The 14,646-nt window shown below is 39.8% G+C and overlaps 1 protein-coding gene across 2 annotated transcripts in view; it reads right to left on the reverse strand.

Annotated features, from left to right (window-relative positions):
• Window positions 1–4,809: 4,809 nt before the first annotated feature.
• The window catches only part of LOC121367449 (neuroglian-like), a 58,803-nt gene continuing 48,966 nt past the window's right edge, over window positions 4,810–14,646 (reverse strand). The window contains exon 8 of one of the 2 annotated variants that reach the window (XM_041491628.1): window positions 4,810–4,985. In XM_041491628.1, the coding sequence (XP_041347562.1) occupies window positions 4,942–4,985 (44 nt within the window). In that variant the 3' untranslated portion in view covers window positions 4,810–4,941. Of the gene's footprint in view, window positions 4,986–13,033; window positions 14,284–14,646 lie in introns of those variants that run through there. The other variant, XM_041491627.1, reaches the window with a different exon arrangement.

Raw genomic sequence — 14,646 nt, forward strand, 5'->3', positions numbered from 1 at the left:
CACCTAAAACAATAATTTTGAAACCAACTCTACGTTTTTAGGGTAAACCAATCCTTGTGCCAAACAAATATCTGCAAATAAACTTACATAACATGGACCAAGTAGTTCACAATGCCAACCTTCCTTTGATAAATGGGAAAGATGCACGCAGTTCACAAGTGACTAATTTTTATACGACGGGTGGCACCTGCAAACAACGAATTGGCTAAACCAGATTTTCACCTCTTTCCAAACTTGAAGAAAGCATTATGCAAATGATAATGACATTATTTCTGCTGTGGAAGAGTTTTTAAGCCACCAGGAGGACGCCTTTTACACACGTGTAATCCAGGCACTCCAGCATAGTTGGCAGCAGTGTCTGGACCTCGAAGAGAATTTAGTTGAAAAATAATTATCAAGCAACTCCGTGAGCGCAGTCCATAATAGTTAGGCTCAGAAGTTTTCAGCCACCGCACATAATTGTATCATTCTCATTTTCTATCTCTATAGAATTAATACATATTTTATCATTGCATTTTGTCGACCACGACGATACATCTCCCCATAACATGGCAATTATTAGAAAACATCGGTATTACCTGCAAATATATTCAGCATCTTCACTTTCACTCTCCTGATAACAGTGTGATAGGTTGCTGTTTAGTGCAAGGATTGTTAGAGAATCTGTCCTAGCTACAGAAAAGTAAATGGTAACTGTGGTTTCAGACACCCACATTTCGCATTCCAAAAGGGTATGTTTTGTTGAAAAGATACACCGAATTAGTTGCATAATTTCAGAGGTGCTTCTTCTCATTTCAGTTCAAATGATAGAGCTACTAACAAGAACTACACTGAGTAATGACTCCACAGTCTTTACCAAAATAACAGTTATTTAACGCGATTTGCTCATTTATCACAGCCAGGTTGGCATTGGAGATTTGGTTTATATGATGTAACATCAGTTTCTAGGTAGTTTAAAACTAGATTGGTGCGCCTTTAAGACATCGCAGTCAGCGTAAGAATTATTATTTTAAATGATGTTTGAGATAACTTTACTTGTAGATATATGTTTGTTTCAAAAAGATTATTCCAGTATATAACACATTTCTTTATTGTTGCAGCCAATTTGTTAGCCATTTTAAATCTGGCAATGATATACTTTCTCTATAGAAAGTGACTGTGATAATTAAATTCCTTGCCACCTAAAAATCCCTGTAGTAATAATTATTACTTGGGGTAAAATAGAATGGAAGATATGTCCACTTCTTACTCCTAACGACCATTTTCTTGGCCATCTTGTATTTCAATGATGATGCAATATCTCAGTTCGCATGAACGTGTTATAAATAAATTCCTCAATGAATAAACCCCCATTCCTAACATCAGAAAATTGCTATAGTTGATGTAAGATGCGATAAATTACAATTTTCTTGTTCTCGCTGATATCATAGTGGTCATTTTGGATGTAAATGCTGCTGCAATGTTTGAATAAGTTCGGGGGCGTGCGCAGGAAATTTTGCAGGGGTGGGGGTGGGTCGAGGTGTCTGGCGAAGCCCGTGGCGGGGGGTCTGGGGGGCCCTTCCCCCGAAAAATTTGAAAAATTGACCCCTTCTAGGGCTATTCTGAGGTGTTTTCTGCTGGCTAGCCGAGCTGGTTTCTGACCACATTTTTTGGGAAAGAAATTACATTAAAAATCGGGATATGAAAAAAAAAATCGCCTTGAGCAAGGGGGTGGGGTTTCGACCCCCAACCCCCCCCCCCTGCGCACGCAAGTTGGGGGTAGTTTAAAATGAATCTTCGTATGTCCGTTTGTCTGTCTAATTGTCTGTATGTTTGTCTGTTTGTGTGTGTGTTTACCCACATGGCTATCTGTCTATCTATCTTACCGCCCGCCCGTTATAACAAAATCATTTTGGGAATAACAAAAGTGGGAATTACGAACAGTTAATAGAAAAGTTGATAAAGACTTGTGAAAAGCTTGGATGCCGGATGTCTTTGAAATTACATTTCTTCCATTCTCACCTAAATTTCTTCACTGAAAATATAGGTGACACCAGTAAAGAACACGGCGAAAGATTTCACAAAGATATATTAACTATGGGAAAACGACATTACGGGAAATGGGACTGCAACATGTGGGGGTTAGTATGTGATAACTCATCATGACATCGACGAAAAGTACGAAAAACTGTTGTTCACGTGCGATTTGTAATCTTTGTTGTTGATTTATACCTGTATATTAGAACATGCAGAATATCTATGTAATATTTGTGTTAATAAATGTCATTTTAAAATCAATCAATATAGTGTTCTGTATATGTCTTTGGAACAAACAAATCTCATAAATACGTAAAACATTTCCTAAAAATAGTGAAAGTGAGGTTCTGTGACTAAAACTAACACTTTAGAAGAACTAGTAACATTTTTGTAATCAGTACACTTTAAATAAACATAATCAATACAAAAATTGGTAGAACTAAGAACTTTGAAACTTTCTATTACATTATCTATCTGACTCTAGTTATACATGCAACAGCGTCCTGCCTCTGTTGTACATAACCCGAGTGTGTGCTATATAAATGACATCGCCCTACAGCGGCCTGGTTATGTTATATATAACTCTTGTGTGTTATATAAATGACATCGTCTTACAGCGTCCTGCCTCTGTTATACCTAACCCGAGTGTGTGTGATATAAATGACATCGTCTTACAGCGTCCTGCCTCTGTTATACCTAACCCGAGTGTGTGTTATATAAATGACATCGCCCTACAGCGGCCTGGTTATGTTATATATAACTCTTGTGTGTTATATAAATGACATTGTCTTACAGCGTCCTGCCTCTGTTATACCTAACCCGAGTGTGTGTTATATAAATGACATCGTCCTACAGCGTTCTGCCTCTGTTATACATAACCCGAGTGTGTGCTATATAAATGACATCATCCTACAGCGTCCTGCCTCTGTTATACCTAACCCGAGTGTGTGCTATATAAATGACATCATCCTACAGCGTCCTGCCTCTGTTATACCTAACCCGAGTGTGTGCTATATAAATGACATCGTCCTACAGCGTCCTGCCTCTGTTATACCTAACCCGAGTGTGTGTTATATAAATGACATCGTCCTACAGCGTTCTGCCTCTGTTATACCTAACCCGAGTGTGTGCTATATAAATGACATCGTCTTACAGCGTTCTGCCTCTGTTACACCTAACCCGAGTGTGTGCTATATAAATGACATCGTCTTACAGCGTCCTGCCTCTGTTACACCTAACCCGAGTGTGTGCTATATAAATGACATCGTCTTACAGCGTCCTGCCTCTGTTACACATAACCCGAGTGTGTGCTATATAAATGACATCGTCTTACAGCGTCCTGCCTCTGTTACACATAACCCGAGTGTGTGCTATATAAATGACATCGTCTTACAGCGTCCTGCCTCTGTTATACTAACCCGAGTGTGTGCTATATAAATGACATCGTCTTACAGCGTCCTGCCTCTGTTACACTAACCCGAGTGTGTGCTATATAAATGACATCGTCTTACAGCGTCCTGCCTCTGTTACACCTAACCCGAGTGTGTGCTATATAAATGACATCGTCTTACAGCGTCCTGCCTCTGTTACACCTAACCCGAGTGTGTGCTATATAAATGACATCGTCTTACAGCGTCCTGCCTCTGTTACACATAACCCGAGTGTGTGCTATATAAATGACATCGTCTTACAGCGTCCTGCCTCTGTTACACATAACCCGAGTGTGTGCTATATAAATGACATCGTCTTACAGCGTCCTGCCTCTGTTACACATAACCCGAGTGTGTGCTATATAAATGACATCGTCTTACAGCGTCCTGCCTCTGTTACACATAACCCGAGTGTGTGCTATATAAATGACATCGTCTTACAGCGTCCTGCCTCTGTTATACTGAACCCGAGTGTGTGTTATATAAATGACATCGTCTTACAGCGTCCTGCCTCTGTTACACATAACCCGAGTGTGTGCTATATAAATGACATCGTCTTACAGCGTCCTGCCTCTGTTACACATAACCCGAGTGTGTGCTATATAAATGACATCGTCTTACAGCGTCCTGCCTCTGTTACACATAACCCGAGTGTGTGCTATATAAATGACATCGTCTTACAGCGTCCTGCCTCTGTTACACATAACCCGAGTGTGTGTTATATAAATGACATCGTCTTACAGCGTCCTGCCTCTGTTACACATAACCCGAGTGTGTGCTATATAAATGACATCGTCTTACAGCGTCCTGCCTCTGTTACACATAACCCGAGTGTGTGCTATATAAATGACATTGTCTTACAGCGTCCTGCCTCTGTTACACTGAACCCGAGTGTGTGCTATATAAATGACATCGTCTTACAGCGTCCTGCCTCTGTTATACATAACCCGAGTGTGTGCTATATAAATGGCATCGTCTTACAGCAGCCTGGTTATGTTATATATATATTTATTTAACGACGCACTCAACACATTTTGTTTACGGTTATATGGCGTCAGACATATGGTTAAGGACCACATAGATATTGAGAGAGGAAACCCGCTGTCGCCACTTCATGGGCTACTCTTTCCGATTAGCAGCAAGGAATCTTTTATATGCACCATCCCACAGACAGGATAGTACATACCACGGCCTTTGATACACCAGTCGTGGTGCACTGGCTGGAACGAGAAATAGCCCAATGGGACCACCGACGGGGATCGATCCGACACCGACCGCGCATCGAGCGAAATAGTATATATAACCCGAATGTGTGCTATATAAATAACATCGTCTTACAGCGGTGTGGCCCTCACCGCTGTCATCATGGGCGGCATCTTCATGGTTACGTGCATCGTGCTGCTCATGACCATCGTCTACAGCTACAAACAGCGTGCACGACGTCTCGTGAAGCCCGCCACCGCCAGACGGAGCCAGCAGATCCAAATGGACATCTTCAGTACAGGTGAGTTCCAAGTTCATATCCAGAATCCAAACCATCTAAAACATCAATGTACCTATCAGTTTAAATCTGTTCAAATCCAAGGTGAAGAGACTAAAACGATTTCTAAAACAACCCGCCGTTTTGACACTGGTACTCAATGATTTGTTACTTTCTGTTATACACTTTAAGGCGTAATACAAACGATTACTAGTCAAGTACACCAAATTGTAACCTGATGGCGAGTGTGTTCTGTATTGTGATTGGTTAATAGACAATAACACCCGGAAAGCTAATGACGTCATTAGAAAGTGACCTCATTAGCAATTGGAACAGGCGATGTTGAAATTCAAGGGTCTACAGTTAGATTGTAGCCAGGCATTTTTTTCAAGAAATACCAAATATACAGTTAGTTCCGTTGAGAAACGACCCAGTTTACAATGGACATAACCATATTGAGTTTTTAGATTTGCGGGTGTTATTGTCTATTTGATGCCCGTAAATGTTTCATTTGCGGGATCAAATAGACAATAACATCCGCAAATCTAAAAACTCCATATGGTTATCTCCTAATTAGTTTCCATTGCTGATAACGATAACATTTTGTAATAAAACTAATCTAAACAATATATCGATATACAAAGAAATACAAATAAAAAGTATGGTACCTTGTATTTTATTTACCTACAGCAAATAGGTTGTTAAATGGCACTAGGGAGAATTAATGTGTTTATTAACAACCTCCAATTTTGCATACAAACGGTTACCAGTGAAGTACACCAAATTAGTTTCCATTGCTGATGATGTTAACATTTTGTGGGACAGTACAGTGTGGGACCTGTCGTAGCTATATGATGTGACTGAAATCAGTATATTATTGTGGTAGCGGGTTTCTTCTCTCACAACCATTAAAACTCATTTATCTATTTTGTAATTCTAATATATAGTCTTAAAGGAAACCCCGTACATTTTTTTTTCAGTTGAAACAAGAAATGTTTTATATGCATTTTTCCCCCAGACAGGAAAGCACATACCACATCCTTTGACATACCATTTGCGGAGCACTGGTTGGGACTGGGACCCCCCCCCCCCCCCTCCAAGAAGGGTTCCACCGAGAGGGTTCGATCCTTCGATACAAGCACACCAAGCTACCGACTTGAACTGCGTTCCGCCGCATCACCCAGTAACTACTGATATGATAATGTGCTCAGATGTATTTACACAAACACTGTTTTTGTTTTCAAATACAATGTTTATTTATTATTGGAGGAAACGGGGTTTGTTCTCCCACATATTACATGAGTTAGCGTGTTCTTATTTCATAAGTGTCAAAGCATACTTGAATAACAACAATAGACAACTTGAAAAGTTTACATCCGCAACAATTAAAGTGAATAGCGTTTGCTTCCGATGTGTGTTCACTTCGTTGTCACTCAATTCAAGTTTACACACCAAGAATCAGTTGTTCTGTACCATCACACGAGTTTACAGTTACATTAGTTCAAACCAACCTCCATCGCCACCACCACCACCAACATCAACAACAACAACAACAACGATTCATTTAATTAATTAATTAATCCATCCATCATTCTAGTCATTCATTCATTCATTCATTCAATCATTCATTCATTCACTTATTCATTCATTCATTCATTCATTCATTCATACATTCAAAAAGCTGTGTGTATATTGTCTAATATGAAAAGGTGCGTATAAAAGATCCATCAGTTAAAAGCTTGCTGCTTTATCCGTTCGTCCATTCATTCATTTATTTATTTATTCATTCATTCATTCATTCATTCATTCATTCATTCATTCATTCATTCATTCATTCATTCATTCATTCATTCCAGTCGCGTGTGCAGGAATTTTATAGTAGTCGAGATATGCTCCCCTGGAAAATGTGTTGAAAAAAACTGAAGCGAAAATTTGTTTGGGCAGGCGGAGGGGTTCGACCCGCATCCCGCTGACTCGTATGTGCACTATCTTGTAAATATGGGAAAGAGCATGTAAAAGATCGCTTAATCAAGACTATCTCCTTTATCCGTCGGAGGAGCCTAAGCGGCAGCAGGTTTCCTCTCCATTTCCCTCAACGAAATGTCAAAATAACCACATTATGTTAGGTATCAAATAGCCGGAGTTTAATTCATTCATCCATCCATCCATCCATCCATCCATCCACCCATCCTTCCATCCATTTTAACTTAATTTTCATGTCTATATAAGGTACAAGCACGCTTTCCGGTCTGTGCTACGAACCCAATACCTGCCAGTCTAAGGCCGATGGCTAAACCATAACTTATGTATAGTTGAATGCACGAACGGACAGGTACACACCCGTATAATCATAAAGACACTTGCACAGACGTACATGTGCGAACGGACAGGTACACACCCGTATAATCATAGAGACACTTGCACAGACGTACATGTGCGAACGGACAGGTACACACCCGTATAATCATAGAGACACTTGCACAGACGTACATGCGCGAACGGACAGGTACACACCCGTATAATCATAGAGACACTTGCACAGACGTACATGTGCGAACGGACAGGTACACACCCGTATAATCATAGAGACACTTGCACAGACGTACATGTGCGAACGGACAGGTACACACTCGTATAATCATAAAGACACTTGCACAGACGTACATGTGCGAACGGACAGGTACACACCCGTATAATCATAAAGACACTTGCACATACGTACATGCGCGAACGGACAGGTACACACCCGTATAATCATAAAGACACTTCCATAGACGTACATGCGCGAACGGAAAGGTACACACCCGTATAATCATAAAGACACTTGCACAGACGTACATGTGCGAACATATCCTCGCCAAATACATGGACGCGCAATCTGATATTCATACACACCAACTCACATGTAACAAGTGATGGTCTAGATTGGAAAAAACACAATCAGTTAAGTTAAAGAAGTTTAACCTGAAACTCCAACAATCCTTATCCCACTACATTATTGTAGACATTATTTATATCAATCTAAACAGAGGCGGATCCAGGGTGGGGGAGGGGCATGGCTCCCGTTCTCCCTAAATACATTAAAGTACCTCTTTTTTCTGGCTTGTTTTTTTCTTCTTAATTGAGTTGCCCTTTTCACGAGATGGTCCATGCGCTCTCCCCCCCCCCCTAGTTCCCTCCAAACAATATCTGGATCCGCTCCTGCTGAAGGTGATACAACAGCGAGGTTTGCATCCTCAATGAATGTAATTTTCATTTATAATCGATATTTAAAGAAATAAGGTTCTTTTAATGTGTGATACATGTAATATATCTTTAAGGGTTTGCATGTACTATTTTTAGATTCGCAGAACCTGGAGGATATATATGGTGCACCTCCCCCGTATTTTCCGAGACTGACCAATCAACAGATGCCAGACGTCGTTTAACACACTAAAGACATATTTAACTTACTATATCAACACTTTAACAGCGTGCATGTGTAATCACTATGGGTTCTGATTTTATTACGGTTTGCGTTATATTTAGTTTATTCTAACATTTGAAACATTGCTAATAGCTTGTGTAAAGAGACAATGTACTTGCTTTTTAGTGTTACTATAAAAACAATTGTGCCACTATAATAGGGGGGGGGGGGGGGGGGGAGGGAGTCACACACACACATTTCATTTCAACTTATTTTTGTGCTTATATCCAATTATGGTTCAAGAACGCTGTTCTGGGCACACACACACACATCAGCTATCTGGGCTGTTTGTCCAGGACAGTGGGTTAGTTGTTAGAGGTTAGTGAGAGAGAAGAGGGTGTAGTGGTCTTACACCTACTCATCGAGTCGTTAAAACTCGCTCTGGGTGGAAACCGGTACCGGGCTGCGAACCCTGTACGTACCAGCCTTATGTCCGATGGCTTAACCACGACACCACCGAGGTCGGTTGACACACACAGATACAACAACTAAATTTTAAAAATATTCCAGTTTTATTGCAGTTTATCATGTCGAAAAGCTATATTACATTTTTGAATTAAATAATTGTATAATTATAAACAATATTATATTGCACTCAAAATTCAAGATACACAAATATTTTACATTAAAACATTGTACAAATATATAAACTAGTAAACAAGACACGTTTCCTGTAAATAAAGAATGGGGCAAAAAGAAGAACACTAACAAGGGACACAATCTCGCTACACCCCCCCCCCCCCCCCCCCATTCGGCCCGATTCAGTGGTCTGCGGACATCTATATTAAACGACCACCTCTATTATGATATAATCTACGTTAAGACCATATTTGATATTCTGCCACACAAGGGCTGACCTCGGAGTTGTGAGGTGAGAATTCTGAAATGAAACCTTTTTGAACTCTGAGACCAGCCGAAGCTATTTAATCCTGATGATGTGAACCATTCCGGTGTTAAACCAAGATACGAAAACTATGCGTTTAAATGCAAAGTCAAAAATGGATATCATTTCATAATCCATCATCACATGGCTAGAGTGGCACCGATCAATTATCGATTATAATCGATTATAATCCATCATTACATGGCTAGAGTGGCACCGACCAATTATCGATTATAGTCGATCATATGGTTAAAGTCGCACCGACCAATTATCGATTATAGTCGATTATAATCCATCATTACATGGCTAAAGTCGCACCGACCAATTATCGATTATAGTCGATTATAATCCATCATTACATGGCTAAAGTCGCACCGACCAATTATCGATTGTAGTCGATTATAATCCATCATTACATGGCTAAAGTCGCACCGACCAATTATCGATTGTAGTCGATTATAATCCATCATTACATGGCTAAAGTCGCACCGACCAATTATCGATTGTAGTCGATTATAATCCATCATTACATGGCTAAAGTCGCACCGACCAATTATCGATTATAGTCGATTATAATCCATCATCACATGGCTAAAGTCGCACCGACCAATTATCGATTATAGTCGATCACAGGATGATACCTGCCCCAGGTTCAGCCAGCACACGTTTCGTTAACGTTCACGAACTATTTGATTGGTTCCTGACGTGACGTGGTTTCTTTGTTATAATATTATTATTAATAATAAAAAACACGACTACTATCGACTACAACCGTACTTAAGAAACTTTAGAGTGTAGACTTAAATCTGTAATGACGTCACACGCAAACAAACTGTATGGCGTTAAAGTCTCAGACTCTATTAGTGTTAAGTCTAGACTCAAAGCAGTGTTATAAGCACTAGACCAGGCCAGATCTTCTAACAGGTAGCGCACAATACATGTATGCACAATACTAGTGAATCTGAAACTGGACACGCACATTACAGATGTATACGGAAGTGTTTTGTTTTTATTACACAAATAAACATGACTGGTTTTCAAACTGTTTTCACAAGTCTGTGTATTAGCGTACTATTGTAACTGAAAACGTACAGGAAGGGCTATTCTAAAATTGATCACATATATGTGTGTGTGTTTGTGTGTGTGTGGTGTGTGTGTGTGTGGGGGGGGGGGGGGGCACCATAATGGATAGTTTACGTTTGGTGGCGCTGTGGATATCTTCTCCTATGCATACATGGCTCAAACATGATTTTACTTTTTAGGTAGTGAATATACAAGAATTTGTTTTCGACTACCCCCTCCTGTGATCAGGTCTAGAACAGGTGTTAAGGGATAACCTCACTATTGCATCCAATCAGGTGTCGCGACCAATATAACTCCATCGAAAAGTATTCTGCTTTTCTTTATAAACTACGTGCTCTAATGGTGTCGTTAAGCAAAACAAACGTTTTAGTTTTACTTTATTCTATTTTGTTGGGATCAGAAGTGAAGCTATGTAATGTTGGAGAGTGGGATGCTGGAGACTCCATTATTGATGCCAGGAAATGATGCGCGAGGCACGGTAGACTGGAGCGTGCGAAGGATCTTGAGGGCTTCGGGGTCATGCTCCCCCGGAAAATATATTAAAATAAAATCAAATTCGCTTTGAGTTGAGGATGGGTCGACCCCGAAATCCATCCTCAGTATCCGCCAAACTATGGTGTGAAAACAGTTGATTCCTACCCCAGAACTGAATACAATATTATGTAGTGTGTTGCCGGTATAGTGAGGTTTAATAAGAATTCTTTTTGCACTCCGCCAAGTTAACAGTGTTGATGTTTCAAACGTTAGTTTTTGTTTTTGTTTTTAGAAGAGTCATGTCACAGTGCTGTGGCTATTCTCTCCTTCTAAGGTAGAAGAGCAAGCATTATATTTCAGGTTTAGTTACTACATAGGCCAGTATTTGGAGGCTCGGCTATGTAAAAACAATCGTGGTGAAATAACTAAATAAGATAAAATAATAACAAAAACAATATATACAGCGAAATATACAAGTACACGAGCAATAGACAACAACAATAACAACAATAACGGTAACTTAAATAATTAACACTGTTCGTGTGCTTATAGTATTAACATATGAACATTTATTAAATTATGACAAACAGTAAAGTACACGAACTTGTGTATTATATGACAGTATGTTAATTAATTGGAAATGGTTGAAGGTTATCAAGTTAACTCCATGATTTTTAGCAATTGTTACACGAGCCCCTCATTGTTTTATTTTAAAATAAAAATAAATACCTTTAATTTTTATAAACCCATTAACTATATGACAGTGGTATGTACTGTCCTGTATGGGAAGTGCACATAACAAGTTCACAACTTGATCGATAAGAGTAGCCAGTGTAGCCAGTGTAGCGTCTCTTTGTCTATTGTTCTCTGTTTTTATCGCGAACAGTCGCTCACTACTTGACTAGGGTGGGACATGGCCCAGTGGTAAAACGCTTGATTAATGCGCGGTCGGTCTAGGATCGATTCCCGTCGGTGGGCCCATTGGGCAATTTCTCCTTCCAGCCAATGCACCACGACTGATATATCAAAAACCGTGGTATGTGCTATCCTGTCTGTGGCATGCTTCATATAAAAGATCCCTTGCTACTAATGGAAAAATGTAGCGGGTTTCCTCTCTAAGACTATATGTCAAAATTACCAAATGCTTGACATCCAATAGCCAATGTGCTCTAGTGGTGTTGTTAAACAAAACAAATTTAAATACTTGACTGATTCTCGCTCATTTAAATTAAGCGCAAGACAACAGCGTTTCGTAGCGCCACAGAGCGATGGCGTCAACTGAACACAGGGAGACAACTCCTACACCAAGGAAAACCACTCTCACATATTGAATATATAAATATTAATGCGTCATTAAATAAAACAGTTCTTTCTTCTAATCATTGCCACATACAGGACAGCACATACTATATTATATGTTACAATCTGCATGCTACATGTCTTACGTGTTTGGAAAAAGTACCAGCATTCGGTGTACAAGTGGTTTTCAACTTAGCTTTACCATAATGGAGTTATGTCATCACAAGGCATTCCAACATACACCACATTTATGTCTTGGAAATCACTGGAAACATTTATAAAAACGACCTTCAAATATTTATGATTAAAACATGTAATAATTAATATAAAATAAATAATGGAGGGAGATATATGATTACCCTCCAGGAACCGCACCGTGTTTCTTTGAGAATTTTCTGTGTAGATGACATTGCAACAGTGAATAGTCTCATGTTACTTAGCACATATATTTAAACCAATAGTACGAATGATTCCACGAAACACTTTCAAAAAGGTGAAAGCGATTCCTATAATTTAATGACTAGAAATGGATAGAACTGTTTTGTCGTGATCCACCATTCGTAATTCAACGTTTCTCCGAGACACCGTGTCGCTAACATCACCTACGAAGGAATGGATAGACGAAGCTATTGTTACTTCCAACAAGAATGGATGTCACCTTGTTCTGAAAAACAACACGTTTTGTCACGTGGTCTGTAAAAGATGATATCCTTGGATACGCGACAAGCACCTAGATGTTGACTAGAAAAAAGGCCCTCCATGATCAATAACCTTCAAGTCATAGTTGTAGACACACGGGTAGTAGTGTTGGTGTAAAGTGTTCCTCCTAGCAGTAACTAGAAAAAATGCCCTCCATGATCAATAACCTTCAAGTCATAGATGTAGACACACGGGTAGTAGTGTTGGTATACAGTGTTCCTCCTGGCAGTAACTAGAAAAAATGCCCTCCATGATCAATAACCTTCAAGTCATAGTTGTAGACACACGGGTAGTAGTGTTGGTATACAGTGTTCCTCCTGGCAGTAACTAGAAAAAATGCCCTCCATGATCAATAACCTTCAAGTCATAGATGTAGACACACGGGTAGTAGTGTTGGTGTAAAGTGTTCCTCCTGGCAGTAACTAGAAAAAATGCCCTCCATGATCAATAACCTTCAAGTCATAGATGTAGACACACGGGTAGTAGTGTTGGTATACAGTGTTCCTCCTGGTAGTAACTAGAAAAAATGCCCTCCATGATCAATAACCTTCAAGTCATAGATGTAGACACACGGGTAGTAGTGTTGGTGTAAAGTGTTCCCCCTGGCAGTAACTAGAAAAAATGCCCTCCATGATCAATAACCTTCAAGTCATAGATGTAGACACACGGGTAGTAGTGTTGGTGTAAAGTGTTCCTCCTGGCAGTAACTAGTGGACATTCCTCGATTAGCTCTGTTGGTAAAGTGCTGGATTCTAGTACTGAGTTCCTAGTTCAAATCCCCTCAGAGAATGCTGATTTATTTGATACATATGGAGCCGACGTAGGTGCAGGACGTATTCTTAACATAAAAATGCAACTATAACAGGCAGAACCTGAAACAATTCAATTGCCCGTAGTCCACATCTCCGGGACGTAACTTCACATGAGGATTAAGTACTAGTCGTGTACTCCTTCTGGCAGTAGTTAATGGGGATCTTCCTATTGACTCAGGTGATAGTGCACTGTACAGAAAATATGATCTTAATCCCATCAGTGGATGTAGATGTGTCTGTTACACTAGCACTTGAAAAGGGATTACAAAGGACATGGTCTGTAAGAGGTCACATTCCTAGATACACGGCTAGCACATCTGGGTTAGGACTAAAACCAGAACATACATGGTCTGTTAGAGGTCACATTCCTAGATACACGGCTAGCACATCTGGGTTAGGACTAAAACCATAACATACATGGTCTGTAAGAGGTCACATTCCTAGATACACAGCTAGCACATCTGGGTTAGGACTAAAACCAGAACATACATGGTCTGTAAGAGTTCACATTCCTAGATACATAACCAGAATCTGGACAAAGAGCATAACCATGGAACCCACGATTTGCCGACCTTCTGATATTGAAGCTTTTTTCTTTTGCATGTTCCACTTCGGTATAGCTTCTTTGCTTGCCTCTGTCACTGAAAAATAAAGATCGGATTAACAGTAAAATGCCAGCACTGAACTGAAATACTGTTAAAGATTACGTGTACCACTTTGTTAACCAATATTGTAACCGTCATCATCGTTTTGACAGAATTCTGGTTTGTTAAGGGTCCGGCTTATCTATCTATGTATCTATCTATCTATCTATCTATCTATCTATCTATCTAAAGACTATATACATTCCAGTCTATATCAAAACAGGGGTGGGGGAGGTGAAAGAGGGACAATGTAGCTCATTAGTAGAGCATTCGTCTGAAGTACTGTGAGTTGTAGTGGTACATCAGGGACAGTGGTAAGTACTGTCCTGTCTATGGGAAAATGAATATAGATATTTCAAA

The sequence above is a fragment of the Gigantopelta aegis genome, chromosome 3, assembly GCF_016097555.1.
Source record: "Gigantopelta aegis isolate Gae_Host chromosome 3, Gae_host_genome, whole genome shotgun sequence".
In the NCBI taxonomy this organism is placed as follows: Eukaryota; Metazoa; Mollusca; class Gastropoda; order Neomphalida; family Peltospiridae; genus Gigantopelta; species Gigantopelta aegis.